Source organism: Daphnia carinata, chromosome 3 (genome assembly GCF_022539665.2).
Source record: "Daphnia carinata strain CSIRO-1 chromosome 3, CSIRO_AGI_Dcar_HiC_V3, whole genome shotgun sequence".
Classification (NCBI taxonomy): Eukaryota; Metazoa; Arthropoda; class Branchiopoda; order Diplostraca; family Daphniidae; genus Daphnia; species Daphnia carinata.
In genome coordinates, this window is record NC_081333.1 from 743,173 (window position 1) to 757,046 (window position 13,874).

The window sequence follows — 13,874 nt, forward strand, 5'->3', positions numbered from 1 at the left end:
GGGGTATGTTTTTATATCAGGCTTCTACTTTTTGAATAACCGTAAAAAAAACAGAAAGTCGGGCTTATTTAGTCGGGCTTATTCAGTCGGGCTTAAAAAAATTTTCGTACAGTGTACTGTACGTAGAGAATTAACTAGAAATGTGACCGGCAGATGGCGGCAGCAGTAAGACAAAAAAAAAAGGCCAATATTTCTTATTTTTATTTTGGGTTGCCATAGAAAAATCTAGGGCTCGGCCCGGCCCACATTGGTCGGGCTGCTTTTTCCCCGACCTTGTTTGCTTTAACTGCTCAGTGTGGGTTTTCGGTGCTTCAACCGGATCACGTTTGATCGGGGCCACCGCTACTAGATAACACAAAGTAGAAATCAGGCAACGTGTCTGCACAACAAAGTCATGATCGAAAAAGAGGCGGCAAAAAATTCTTAACAATAACAGTGGTGTTTCGTCTCGAAATTTACTCCTTCAAAATAAATTTCGTTAAGCCATGGCTGCATGGCATCTTATGATTTAAGAACTTTATGAATCATTCTCGTAATTCTCAAGAATGGATAGTCGGTTTAAGAATGACATCGTGACAACTTTCAAACTTAATGGCCTTACTGTGAGATCGTGAGTTAACTCCATTACTTAATTTATGTTTGGTAGTGTGTTTTAGTGATCGTGAAACTTTCAATTGTTTCCGTCTCTTGGCTTAACCAAGTAATTTGTAGCTGCTTTCAAAGTAACATTTATTTATATCTTTGTTGAAAAGTGTAGTAAAAGAAATTTCATTTAGCATAATTGTCTTGCCGATCCAAGTTCCAATCATTTCTTATGGTTCCAGTGAGGCTACAAAATACATCCTTGGTTTGCTTACACCCCTTCACAAAGATGAACGGAGCCAATGGCTTGAAAAGCTAGTTGATGTAATTCAAAAGCAAGGCCTGTTAGACAGCACAACTGTTGAAAAATCACATATTGAAAAAGCTGCTAAGGTAACATCCCAAACCATTACTTTGTTGTTTGTTTTACATTTGAAAATTCAATTTCAAACTTGTTTTTTTAGGAATGTTGTCAGAATGAATTGGATGAAGCCACCAGTTTGTTAAATGTGATATCTGCCTTTGATGTTCCAAAATTCATCTATAACACTGAAAGAAAAAAGTATCTTCCATATGAATCTTCAACTGGTCTTCTAAATTTGTTTGGTGATCCGAAAGATAAAGCCGAAATGTTTCGTCATCGGTACGCTCTTCTTCATCAAAGGTTCGATCTAGTTTTCAACTGATAACCAAATGTTGAAATATAAGTCTGTCTTTGTTGTTCAAGGACCTCCCGCCATAGCCTTTTTACTCCATCTGTTTTAGGATCAAGTTCAACTTCATCGCAAAACAAGTATCAACTACAACCTATTGAATACTTGTTAGGGATGTCAACAAAGTTAACCAACCTTGTAGTTCTTGGAATGCTAACTTACTTAACTGAAGGAAAATTGCATCTAGAAGATATGACTGGATCTGTTCCTGTGTCACTGAAAGAAACTGTAATTCTTGTTATTCATTTTGGTTGAACAATCAAAACGTTTTTGGATGTATGTATATGCACATTACGCAAATTTGATCTTATTTTTTTATCATTCAAGAACTTCCATGGTGGGCTGTTTACTGAAAATTGCTTTGTTCTTGGACAAGGCTATTTTCAAGATGGAGTGTTTCACATTGAACATTTAGGCATGCCACCACCTGAACCAGCCAAAGTTACAAGGTGTAACTATTAAGTTTTTATTCTAGAAGAAAATGTAACACTTATTAAATTATAGAACCTACTTTGGGAACGCAAATTTTTTCGGTGGTCCTAGTACGTCATGCTTGAAACTTTCTTCTAAGCTGAAAGCGCAAGAAGATCAAAATCCAGAGGCGATGATGGTTTTTCTTTCCGATGTTTGGTTGGACCAAACAAAAGTATGCCATTACTTTCTATTTTAACAAGCATTTTAGGTTGCTCATATGTTTGTCGTGACAATATTTTATTTAATTGTTTCCATGCTTTAATAGGTGATGGAAAAGTTGCGCATTCTCTTTGCAGGCTATTGCGAAGATCCTCCAATATGCTTCGTGTTAATGGGAAATTTCCTCTCAAGCACTTCATGTAGCACTTCATCAGGACAACTACGCCAATTATTCAAATCGCTTGCCGAAATGATAAAAGAATTTCCCAACCTCGTTGAACAAACCCAATTTGTGTTTGTTCCGGGTCCATCAGATTCCGGCTTTTGCAACATCCTTCCGAGGTCTGTACATCCTGAAAATAATTTAAGATAAACAATTTTCTTTCAAACACTTTGTTGTGTACGAAATAATGAACGAATTGCGGTTGTGTTAAACAGCGTGATTTAAGAATCTTGTTTTATTTAGGCCTCCGCTTGCAAAAATTATTCGGGAAGAATTTATGCAACGAGTTCCTAATGGTGTGTTTACTACGAATCCATGCCGTATTCAGTATGGAACGAAGGAAATAGTCGTTTTACGTGAAGATATTATAACAAAAATGTGCCGAAATGCAATTCATTTCCCTTCTACTGATGATATCCCTCAACAGGTACGTCAAGCTAATACTGGTAGTAAAGTAATATTTTTCAGCTAGTCTTACGTATTCTCTGTAGTTTGCTAAATCGCTGACATCGCAAGGCCATTTGTGCCCTCTTCCCAGCGAAATCTGCCCAATCTATTGGCCATACGATCATGCATTGTATTTGTATCCTTTGCCTGATGCCGTAGTCATTGGCGACCGCTTTGGCGGGTTTGCAGCACAAAATATGGACTGCATCATTTTTAACCCAGTAAGCTATCTCTTAGAAAACTCTTTGACATCAGGTGCACTAAATATGTTGTTCAATAGGGACCATTTTCTCGGAACAACTTCAATTTCAAAGTATTCATACCTTTGAGCTCTCAAGTCGAAGATAGTGAAATTGGCGATAGTTAGTAATTGAAATACATTTTGTTGAATAAATGTTGTTCGCACGACCTACAGAATGAAGGGGCAAACACTGTGTGTACTTTTTCCGACTGTAACAGACTTTCTATTTTTGTAACAGTATTTACATATATATTTAAGTAACGCAAAATGATACAAGAACAGGGAATATATAGCAACAGGATGACCTCAAATAAGGATTTATTTTAGCATTATGGAAGTAGGATATTTCAAACGGAAATTCCAAGGTAATTTTGTTTTTTTCTCAAAGTAATTCTCAGCTGGCGTGTAAATTCAGATATTTGATGCCTGAAGAACTAAAGTGAGATGATGAGATGTATGCCTGTACAATTTCTACGCTTTAGGGGCGGCAATATCTGAGGGGAATTGAATAAGCAGCCTAATAAATCTTATTCAGTTGTCATTGTTGACATTTAATCATCTCGATCAAGTTGGCAAATCAGCGCATACAAAGTTACTCGTTGGATTTAGTTTTTTTCACAGCACCTTGAAAAGAGGTAATGTAAGATTATTTACAAGACTCATATTATTAGCAATGATTAATGGGTTACATTCTCTGTGTCGAATCCTTGCCTCTTCCCGTTCCTTTGCATCAAAATACCAGACGGTTATAGCATAGCGAGTTCGAAAGGCCGGTTGAACTTCATGAGGATTTCGGCGGTCAGACCAGAAGAATACCATTCTGTCAAGAATAGGTTCTATATCCACTACTTGGTTTGCCCAACCTTGGGGGAAAATTCGCAGCAGACCGCCAACCGTCTGAACACATTTCAATAATCATGCTAAATATTGACGATTTTACAAGGTATTGAAAGAAATAATTACCTTGGCGTCCCAGTCCTTGTTGACGTAGTAAGTAGTTGTTATGCACCGTCCATCGCGGTTAGGATTGTCGACATGCTTTACATAATGTGAACCACTGCCTGGATAACACGCAATCATTGCCTGTATAAAGATATATGAGAAAAAATCATGAACTATTACTATGGGTTTTGCTACATTACTTCAACTTCTTAGTTTTCTTCGTCTGCCAAAAATACATCTACAATTAAAACATTTTATGTACTGCAAGATCAGTTTAAAAAATAGGTTCCACGGAAACTCATTCACTCTTAACGAGAAACTGGACACTTGAACTTTTAATTTACAAGAAAATATCCAATCCCAAGGAACGAAGGGACCTCAACACTACAGAGTTCTACAATTTGACTAAATAATAACACTAAAAAAAGGTTTAAATGTGAATACCTTCGTTCTCCCGCCTATTGTACGCTGCCCCAATTGACCATTGCCTTTCATTCGAATAGCATTCATAATGATGGTATCAATTGTGGAGATCAATACGGCGATATTTGCACAATTACTTTCTGATCCATCAACCCAGGTAATTTTATCACTGCGTACCTTCTTCGTCGCCTCTAGACTAGAGCTAACCGTTTCCCCTTCTACAAATACACCCGAATGGTACATGGACACTACTGAACGATGGATTGCTTCGGCACGTTCTTTCCCCATAAAGTTATCAACAACACAGATACCATATTTTTCCAAATCACGAACAACATACTGGCATATCTGTGACATCCATTCCATTGAAATGCTCTGTAACTGTTCTTTGCAGGACAATTCTCTGTTAAATGATTGATGTAATAATGATTGATGCAGAAATGGTGGATTTGTGGGTTGATTGAAAGAACTGTTTTCCTGGGATGATTGCCACCCTGTATGGGGGCTACGGCCACAGTCAGGTTCTAAAGTGACAGATCCCATTTTAAAAACTGTCCCTTCTAAATCTTTATGTTTGCTCTCTGGATAATGCTTTTCAGGCTGTTCAGGTATGTCATGGGAATTCTCTGCAGAGTATTGTTGGTCAGCACTTTTGCTGCTGATGTTCAAAGCTGAGTCCTTTTCATGAGGTCGTTGCTTTTTTGATGTGGTGTCAAGCAGTGAATCAGATGCCAATGGAATATTGGAAACTGCTTGATTATATAACGAAAGTTTAGACAGAATTCTCAATTTAAATTTAAAAAATTTTGTAAACATTTTCACCGTCATTTTTAATCGCTGGCGTTTCGACGGTAACACTGTTTACGCTGTCTTCGCTATTCTTATTCTGTGGAGTCAAACACACTAGTTTATGAATGTTCCAATCTTTCCTTTGGTGCTCTTTTGAGCAGTAAACTACGCCTCGACACCTGACGCACCTAAAAAGGTGCTCTCCAAGACCACAGTAATGGCAAACCAAACTGGACGACTTGTTCATTTGAATAAGTCACGTACACCATTCCAATTCCAACAATCCTGTTGTAAAGCGGGCGGAGTTTAGAGCTCCGTTCTGTTACCAATATTTATGCTCCCTAAACACACGTCATATTATTTGGAGTTACGTGGTAGCCCTAAAGTAAAGCATGAATGAGGACTGCATAGAATTCGATTGGCTACTCATTCAGTGAAATAATTTTTTTGCAGTAAAATAAAACAATTGCTCGAAAGCGTTAGAGTAGCCGAAGACTACTCTACGGGCCTAGCAAACATGCCTTACGGTTTAAAAGGGCCTGTACACGGAAAATACCAATCATTTTAAAATCATTAGCTTACTTTCTTGGTATATTTAGTATATTTTTTAGTTATTTTTTGTACTCAAGATTAACGTATATTCCTGAGCTTTATTTTAATACCTTTTTCTTATACACATTAAAACATATTTCGGAAATTCCCAGATAATTTAGCAGGGAATTTAACTTCATTTCAGTTCTTATACTTCCAAAGCCTAAACCAAAGGAAGCGAGGGCGAACTCTAATGTGATGACTTCTTATTCAAAAAGAAAGAAAAAAGTAATAACTATCAGTAACGTAGGTTATAAAATATAAATTGCTGGTAGTGATTCACAGCTGGTAAGTTAACAACGTCAATTGCCAGGACACAATGTATCGTTGAAATTTAAGCATCAGGGGGTTCGATGTCCATTGCTACGCTATACGTTAATGTTAATATAACAATGACGGTATAAAGTCTCCTCAAGGACCCATTTATTTATCGAACTTAAACCAACAGATCGAACGATATCGACCGAAATTCCACGGTAAGTTAATAACTGCGACCGAACAGGCAGTAATATTTGGGTTTGTTGGGACAACCAGGGTAAATGCAGGCCGCGTTAGGATTCAATTCTGCTGGCTGCTGGAAAGGAATGCAAAGACTTTTTGCTCCCATAGCCGGTGCGCCTGGTTCAGCGCCGTCATCACTAAATAAATCGAATTTTATTTGTTGGTCCAGTAAACGAATGCGTACGTGTATAGAACAAACCGAGTAGATTCTTTCTTGATCTTTTCTTCACAAGAACCTTCGCCACAGAACGGTGAGAGAATGATGTTTTTCTTGTCAAGTTCAGGAATGAAGTCCTTAAAATTCTCGACGATAACTGTGTGGCTTTCCAATTCTTGGGTGGCCCTATTTTTAATTTTCGTAGTGAAAAATTTGGGCTGTATAAACTAACATGACAACGGGTTGCCTACTTGTCGAGAAGGGCTTTCTGGATCGCCTCCAATAGTTGTTTAATATCTTCACATGCTGAAGCCTTGGACTGAATTAGTTTTTGGCTAGTATCGCGGCGAACAGCAACATATTCGCCTTGCTTTACATCACGAGGACCGATTTCCAGTCTGAGAGGAACTCCTTTTAATTCCCAATGATTGAACTTCCATCCTGGACTGTAATTATCCCGGTAATCGCCTAAAATGGAAATAAACAGAAGTGTTAGATCAAGGCGTATTATTAGCAAATTAGTTTCAATACCTTTGACACGGATTCCGGCGGCATTGAGAACCTTCTCGTATTCCTGACAGGCTGCCATTAAATTGCTTTTTTCATCTTCTGTCACATTGACATTTATCCCACAAGGAACAATGACAACCTACATTCATTCCAAAAAAACGTAAGATGATTGAAATCAAATCAACAACTCAGGATATACCTGAACAGAGGCAACGTTCGGTGGAAGGACTAATCCTTTGTCATCGCTGTGGACCATAACCATTACACCTAAATCAAAGAGAATTAACACTAACCGATTACACGTTAAGTTACAAAAATACCAATGGTTCGAGTGGTGATTCCCCAGGAATTCTGGTAAATGTGCTTTTTTTCTTTGGTTTCTGGATCTTCAACCACAATTTCAAACATTTTTGAAAAATTCTGGCCCAGATGATGCGAGGTGGCACCCTGTTCGGAAAAAAACAAACAACGTAAGTTTTAAATGCTGTAAGATTTTAGCTAACATTAAAGGATCGCTTATAAGGATATTCCACATTACCTGAATCGCTCTACCGCTAGCCGAGATAAAAGCTTCGACGGTGGTGGTAAAGTCTCCTCCTGCAAACTTTTCTTTCTCTGTCTTTCGTCCTTTGATGACAGGAATGGCCATCAGGTGTGTGTAAACCTGACTGTAGAGTTCTAGGATCTGAAAAACCTCTTCTTCGGCCTCCTTAGCTGTTGCAAAAGCTGTATGCCCTTCTTGCCATAAAAATTCTCGCGTGCGTAGGAAAGGTTGTGGGTGTTTAAACTCCCAACGCTAAGATAGACAATCGATGAAGAATATCACGAGCCACTTAAAATTTGCTTTGCAACTTACGACGACGTTATTCCATTGGTTCAATTTCAGTGGAAGATCACGGTGAGATTGAATCCACTTTGCATAGGCTGGATACATGACTGTCTCACTTGTGGGTCTAATAGCAATCGGTTCTGCGAGATCACTGTTACCAGATTTCGTAACCCATGCCACTTCTGGAGCAAAGTCTGCTATATGAGTTTTTTCTTTCTCTAGGGCCTGGTGAGAGACGAACATGGGGAAATAGCAATTTTGAACTCCAAGTTTCTTAATTTCGGAATCGAAAAAATCTTTGATCGATTCCCAAATCGCATAAGCCCAAGGACGTAGGATATAGCAGCCACTAACATCATAGTATTCGATCATTTCTGCTTTAGTGATAACCTGTTCGCGACGACATTAATCAGATATAATATAATCATGATGTGCACACTGATTAACTCGTCTCAGAATACCTGCGAATACCAGTCAGAAAGGTTTTCGTCTTTTTTAAATTCCAAGCCCAGACGGGTCTGTTTTTTCAATCCACTAGTCGTTTCTTCAACTTTTTTTTCTTCGACCTTCTTTTCCTTCGGCTTCGCTTCTTTTTTCTTATTTAAGATATTACATTCGTTACGATTCGTTAAAAAAATTTTAAAAAATAAAAATATTGTCTTAACATACTTTTTCTGTTTTCTTATCAGTAGAATCTTTTTTAACAGCAGTGGTTGCGGCAGGCTTGTTTTCTTTCGTTGCTGCGGCAGTGGGGGTCCAATCCAGTCCGGTCGCTGTTTTATATGCAGCCTTCAAGCTTAGAAGCTCTTTGACGGCGGCGTCGATTTCACTCTACAAGAAAGATAAATAAATATTGTCACTTACACATATACTTGGAATGTGAATGAAACACAAAGAAGTGGGAAAGTGCTAAATAGAAGTCATCATACGAGCATGGCTAACCTTTTCAGCTTTTTTTGCCTTTAGATCCCTCACTTTGTTCCCACATTCTGTAATCTGAGCAAGAATATCTTCATTTTTTCCTGTAGAAGCAGATACCGTGGCCGGCGCGACAGGGGTGGATTCATTTACAGGCTTTGCCACAGCCTGCGGAGTCCACTCTTTTCCGGATGCAGCTTTGTATGTTGCCTTTAAGTTAAGCAGGGCTTTCACGGCAGAATCAATTTCACTCTACGTAAATGATAAAGAATGTTAGCCGGTTTTCACTATTGATATTCAATGACGTTCACATACCTTGTCAGCTCTTTTGGCCTTCAAATCTCTCACTTTATCTCCACACTCTTTGATCTGAGAGCTAAGTGACTCTTCATTTGTCACACTGGATTCAGGTTTAGCATCATTAACTTGCGGAAGAGAGGATGCTACATTTGGGCCCCATTCCATACCAAAACTTGCTTTAAAAGCAGCTTTAAGGGAGAGTAATTCTTTCACTGCTGCATCAATTTGAGCCTGAAGTACACAACATTTCAACATTACAAAGCCACAGGTTACATTTTTGCATACTGCAATTACCTTGTCAGCTTTCTTGGCTTTTAAGTCTCTCACTTTATCCCCACATGCTTTAATGTCTGCATCCAGTTTATTTACATCCAACTTCTCAGTTTTGGGTTGATCATTCTGTTCTGATGAATTTGGTACAGTGAGACCAGCCTTCCAGTCCATGCCAGTAGCCAACTTGAAATCACTTTTTAATTTAAGCAGTTCTTTGACAGCACTGTCAATTAGACTCTAAAATACAGAATAATTTTAAATTTAAATGTTGGCACAGAACTATGGTTTGTGAAGTACCTTATCAGCTTTGCTTGCTTTTAACTCTCGAACTTTTTCACCCTGTTTTCCTAGCTGCTCATTAAGAAATGAAACGTCAATTTCTTTGGAAACAGCTGTTTTTTCAACTGTCTTGGTTTTCGGTGAATCTTCTGTTTTGACCTAAAAGTATCAACACCATTTGAATATACGATTATACTTATTTAATGGTTCTAGATCAATTACGTTATAAACTTTTTTATAAAAATACTGAATTACAACTGCGGCCTAGCGTTAACTTAACAGTCAACTGAAGTTCCACAACCATCACGCACGACTTGACGGATGATGCAAAAACCACACACACATACACCTGTTTCACCACTCGAGGCAATTTTCGTAAATGCATTGGAGTTTGCCGCCAGCGCCATCTACGTCACTAGCTGCACCAACCACACGAGCTGGGCCTTCGATGACGTTTACATGGTGTACAACCTGTTTGCTGCCACCTCTTGTCCCGTAGCTAAACTTTCAAAAACTATACAGGCTACACAGATTTCGGTCGCCTCAATGGAATTGTTTTGAGACTCTCTTAATAGATTAATTGATTAAAACGCCTTTTATGAAACTGTTGTGATCTATAGCAATAGCCGAGCGATTATCGGAGTACTAAAACAACTACTAATGTTGAGAGTTCTAATAAATCTACGGTTCTATCCCAAATTTGATGAACAGGGTGACATAAACGCAAAAATACACCCCGTGGAGTTATGCACTGAACTACCAAAAAGCTATTTAACGTTGCGTAAAGCTAAAACCTATCTGTTAAGGATTCCCCGAATAGACATGTGAAACGTTTCAGCCAAGAACGCAATTTGATGAAAATACAAACTAATAATTTAAAAATATATATACTTACAGGTCCTTTTTTGGCAGGAGCTGCGACGGTAGTTTTTGCTGCCTCCGCAGGTTTCGAACCATCAGGTATGGCAAATAGAACGATAGGAGCCTCGCGACAGCTATGAGCACTATTAATTGGGAATAAAGATAAATGATGGGATTATCACCCTGTGTGCGCAAAATCGAAGGTTTTCATACCTGATGGGTTCATAAGGAGAATCACAAATGAAGAAACCGCGTCTTTGAAGTTGGATGATATCACCCTTGCGTACCTTGGCAAGTTCTGGATCTCCCAACATGACAACCTCAGTCTACACACACGAAATGATTGACGTTCCATCCGAGTGCCAAAATTTATTGCGGATATATTTACCCGAGTGTTTGTATTGATGTACTGCTTGAAATCTTCATCCTTGGCAAGTACTGGTTTTGAAATAATGTGGTCGAAAAATACACAGACGCATGGGATTGGTTTAGCTTTTTCGGTCACAGCGATCCAAGTTAATTTCGGTGTTTTCTTGTAATCCTTGTCTTCTAGGTTCGGCTCAGCTTCAATGGACACCTCGTCTTTGTTTCTGAAAAACAGAAATAATTTGTTATTTAAAACAGCAAATTCACTAGTGGAATTAGCTTTTAAACCTGTTAACGCTTGTGATACGAATATTTCCCCAATTGATAAACGTGGCATTTTCGCCGGCACGGAGGCTTTCGACATCGACCAAATCAATCAATATTTGGTCACTGACCCAGACGTTCTTAGATCCAACATCAGGGTTCTTTGGATGCAACGCTGCAGTTGTACACGTTTCCTTTACTCCTCGGACATGTACTTTGGCCGTGTTTTGTTCTAGCGCCGTGTAGCGAGGAGCAACCGGATCAATGATTTTCTTGTTAATTGACCAAATTTTGTCCCATTCCATTTGAACGACTGAACGAGAAGATCCTTGCGCAATGATAAACTGTTTCAAGCCTTCGACTGTCATGCCGTGGCGAAGGACACCTCTTACAGTTGGGAACCGAGGATCATCCCAGCCGTCAACATGACCGTTCTGGACGAACCATGTCAGCTTGCGCTTCGAAAGGACTGTGTTTATCATGCTTAAGCGGGCATATTCCCATATGTAAGGTTTACGCAATTTTAGAGCATCAATAAACCAATAATATTGATCATCGCGATCATGATATTCAGTTGTGCGTAACGCGTGGGTTACACCCTCGATACTGTCGACAATTGGACAGGCGAAGTCGTATGTCGGATAAACTCTAAACGAATAACAAAACGGCATGTCAGAATAAACTCAACAGAACATCAACTTATTTTTCTTATGCAAGTTTTACTTTATCAAGCGGTACTTACTTATATTTGTAGCCTGTGCGGACATGGGGTTCGGGTTTGCAACGATACATTGTGGGGTCTCTCATGCAACCGTTCACTGACTGCATGTCGATCTTGGCTCGGACGCAACACTTTTGACCTAGTTCCGTGCCACTTTTCATCTCTTTCCAAAGGGTAAAATTCTTTTCGACACCTGCAAAGTAAATTTAGTTAAAATTCTGGTCTAATTTTTGAAAACGACACTTACTGTTTCCTCGGTTTTTCGAATCGGTTTTTTGCTCTCTTTCTTGTTTCATAATCTCAGGGTCAGTGTCGTCGACGTATGCTTTTCCTTCCTTCAACATTTGCTCACAATAACGTTCGATCAAATCGAAGTGGTCCGACGTGTGAGTCAATTTATCGTATTTGACCTGCAGCATTTCCAAGTCTTCCAGAATTACTTTTTCGAATTCGGCATTTTCTTTTGCAGGGTTTGTATCATCAAATCGCATAATCAATGTTCCTTTAAATAGCTGTTGATAGTACTGATTGAGTAAAGCGGCTTTTGCGTGTCCAATATGCAGATATCTGACCACCGGGTTTCATAAAGATGAAAAAAATTTAACTTTATGTTAAATAACACAATTATGTTCTAAAGTACCCGCTAGCTTCGGGAGGGAAACGGACGACTACTTTGCCCTCTTCAGCTCCTGGAAGATCAACAAATTTTCCTTCTTCTTTTCGGCCTGATGTGGTAGCCGCCTGGCTTGGGGATGCACGGTTGCCGGCTCTAACATCATCAGGAAGACTCTTTATGGCTTTCATTACAAGTGGCTGACTTTCAACAAGCTTGTACCATCTCTTGATATTCACATAGTTATCTGAATGTTGCTTTTTTGACTGCCATTGATCAGACCCTTAAAAACAAATTATCTTATAGCATTAAACTATTAGCCAAACAAAAACAAATTTAAATATGGTTTCATACCAAAAAGACATCCCCACAGGACTAAATCGGCTGCTGATATCTTTTCCCCAACAAGGTATGTTGCCATATGCAATGCCTTTTCAATGGTTTCAAAATCTTTGTCATTTCCTTGTAGGCAACTGGCAAAACTAATCCAGTGATCCACCTGTGATAAGTAGTTTAAACACAGAGCTTGTTAAATGATTGAATTTTCCAAGTTCGTAAGAAATATACCTCAGTTCTCTCAAGAAGTGTAATTCCATATAAATTTAGTGATCCAGAAGACCTAGCAAAATATCGGCAACAGCTTGATGGTGAAGTTAATATCAAGTCATTGTTAATTTTCAAGGAGAAATCTTTTCCCCATGTCAAATTAACCGGTAACGTAGGTTTCACATATTCAGATAGGAGGAAGACTCCTAAAATACCGTCAAATGGTTAGATTTCAAATAACTTTTGCATGAAATATGCTAATACGCACCAATTGATACATTATTTTTCGAAACACTTAAGGTGACAGCCATACTGGTAAATTTGCTGATGAAATTCGGTAATTCACAGTCAAGACCATGCGACAACCTCACTTCTATCCTGAGATGAGAAGAACGGAGACTATGACGTGAAACAAAAATAGAAAAATACCATGCCTGGAACTAACGCCATCTGGGATCGGCCACTGTGATTCCGTGCTTTACACAGTGCACGAGGTCGTCAAACTCATTTCACCCTACTACTTCAAAGACCGGGTCCTGAAGGAGGCTTTTAACTTGACAAAAGGCTGTAAAAGTTTCCTACAGACAGCATTTATCTTGTTTATCAATCTACCTCTCGCAGTACAGGAAGTAAAGAAACATGCAAAAATCTCCAGCTCTCAGGTAGTCTATCCTGATAGCGTTTGGGCTTCCACACGAAATGCCGCCAAAGTTGAAGGGAAAAGCGAAAACTTCTGAGACTGATATATCACGAATTGCGATGGATCAGCTTCTCATGTTGGTTCAGCAATCCACGACTATCATTCTGCGTTCGCCAATGCCATTTCTGCAAACCCCCTTAAAGTATGCATGTTGAATTGTGGATTCCCTGTTGAATTCAATGGTTGGATGACTCCCGAATACTTAGTAATTTATCACAAGTTTCATTTTGCTAGATTTTTAAACTGCTTTTTTCCCATCAGGTTTCCTCGAAATTCCAACTCCTGAGTGCCTGAATATAACAACTGGCGTTTTTTCTTTCTTTTTTTTTTTCTTATTTTTTGTTTTTTAGTTTTTTTTTTTTTTTTTTTGCCACCAAATCAACTTTCTTTCTCATGAAACTCTTGTGTAAGTCTTTCTTATCCTGACAGTCTTTAACGATCAGTTTCTTCTT

At 38.8% G+C, this 13,874-nt stretch overlaps 3 protein-coding genes across 3 annotated transcripts; 1 reads left to right on the forward strand and 2 right to left on the reverse strand.

The window, feature by feature from the left end:
* The first annotated feature begins 428 nt into the window (after nucleotides 1–428).
* On the forward strand, nucleotides 429–3,038 carry LOC130692892 (DNA polymerase epsilon subunit 2-like). The gene is made up of 10 exons (XM_057515986.2): nucleotides 429–610; nucleotides 825–975; nucleotides 1,047–1,246; nucleotides 1,310–1,523; nucleotides 1,623–1,744; nucleotides 1,800–1,941; nucleotides 2,035–2,270; nucleotides 2,395–2,578; nucleotides 2,643–2,819; nucleotides 2,879–3,038. The coding sequence occupies exons 1-10, from the start codon at nucleotides 546–548 to the stop codon at nucleotides 2,963–2,965; spliced, it is 1,578 nt and encodes a 525-aa protein (XP_057371969.1). The 5' UTR covers nucleotides 429–545; the 3' UTR covers nucleotides 2,966–3,038.
* Nucleotides 3,039–3,117: 79 nt separating this feature from the next.
* Nucleotides 3,118–5,267, reverse strand: LOC130692895 (egl nine homolog 1-like). The gene is made up of 5 exons (XM_057515989.2): nucleotides 5,027–5,267; nucleotides 4,226–4,953; nucleotides 3,803–3,922; nucleotides 3,529–3,736; nucleotides 3,118–3,463 (listed from the first exon to the last, which is right to left on the reverse strand). Exons 1-5 carry the CDS (start codon nucleotides 5,238–5,240, stop codon nucleotides 3,432–3,434), a joined length of 1,302 nt encoding a protein of 433 aa, XP_057371972.1. The 5' UTR covers nucleotides 5,241–5,267; the 3' UTR covers nucleotides 3,118–3,431.
* A 722-nt stretch (nucleotides 5,268–5,989) lies between these two features.
* LOC130692881 (bifunctional glutamate/proline--tRNA ligase-like) lies at nucleotides 5,990–13,123 on the reverse strand. The gene is made up of 24 exons (XM_057515964.2): nucleotides 12,991–13,123; nucleotides 12,744–12,928; nucleotides 12,531–12,675; nucleotides 12,204–12,459; nucleotides 11,811–12,130; nucleotides 11,585–11,756; nucleotides 10,867–11,490; nucleotides 10,601–10,802; nucleotides 10,426–10,538; nucleotides 10,247–10,355; nucleotides 9,370–9,510; nucleotides 9,094–9,309; nucleotides 8,815–9,030; nucleotides 8,524–8,751; nucleotides 8,251–8,412; nucleotides 8,043–8,177; nucleotides 7,609–7,971; nucleotides 7,291–7,548; nucleotides 7,073–7,199; nucleotides 6,952–7,019; nucleotides 6,774–6,891; nucleotides 6,494–6,710; nucleotides 6,285–6,428; nucleotides 5,990–6,222 (listed from the first exon to the last, which is right to left on the reverse strand). Exons 1-24 carry the CDS (start codon nucleotides 13,031–13,033, stop codon nucleotides 6,066–6,068), a joined length of 4,719 nt encoding a protein of 1,572 aa, XP_057371947.1. The 5' UTR covers nucleotides 13,034–13,123; the 3' UTR covers nucleotides 5,990–6,065.
* Between the last annotated feature and the right edge of the window lie 751 nt (nucleotides 13,124–13,874).

What these genes read in the sequence shown, in the direction of transcription:
- LOC130692892 (XM_057515986.2), top strand. Translation starts at nt 546, where the DNA reads ATGGATAGTCGGTTTAAGAATGACATCGTGACAACTTTCAAACTTAAT. An exon ending in CTGTGTCACTGAAAGAAACT is followed by an intron (nt 1,524 to 1,622) that starts GTAATTCTTGTT and finishes TTATCATTCAAG; the next exon opens with AACTTCCATGGTGGGCTGTT. An exon ending in ACTGCATCATTTTTAACCCA is followed by an intron (nt 2,820 to 2,878) that starts GTAAGCTATCTC and finishes GTTGTTCAATAG; the next exon opens with GGACCATTTTCTCGGAACAA.
- LOC130692895 (XM_057515989.2), bottom strand. Translation starts at nt 5,240, where the DNA reads ATGAACAAGTCGTCCAGTTTGGTTTGCCATTACTGTGGTCTTGGAGAG. An exon ending in CAATAGGCGGGAGAACGAAG is followed by an intron (nt 3,923 to 4,225) that starts GTATTCACATTT and finishes ATCTTTATACAG; the next exon opens with GCAATGATTGCGTGTTATCC. An exon ending in AAGGATTCGACACAGAGAAT is followed by an intron (nt 3,464 to 3,528) that starts GTAACCCATTAA and finishes CCTCTTTTCAAG; the next exon opens with GTGCTGTGAAAAAAACTAAA.
- LOC130692881 (XM_057515964.2), bottom strand. Translation starts at nt 13,033, where the DNA reads ATGGCTGTCACCTTAAGTGTTTCGAAAAATAATGTATCAATTG. An exon ending in CGTATCACAAGCGTTAACAG is followed by an intron (nt 10,803 to 10,866) that starts GTTTAAAAGCTA and finishes TCTGTTTTTCAG; the next exon opens with AAACAAAGACGAGGTGTCCA. An exon ending in AATCACCACTCGAACCATTG is followed by an intron (nt 7,020 to 7,072) that starts GTATTTTTGTAA and finishes TCTTTGATTTAG; the next exon opens with GTGTAATGGTTATGGTCCAC.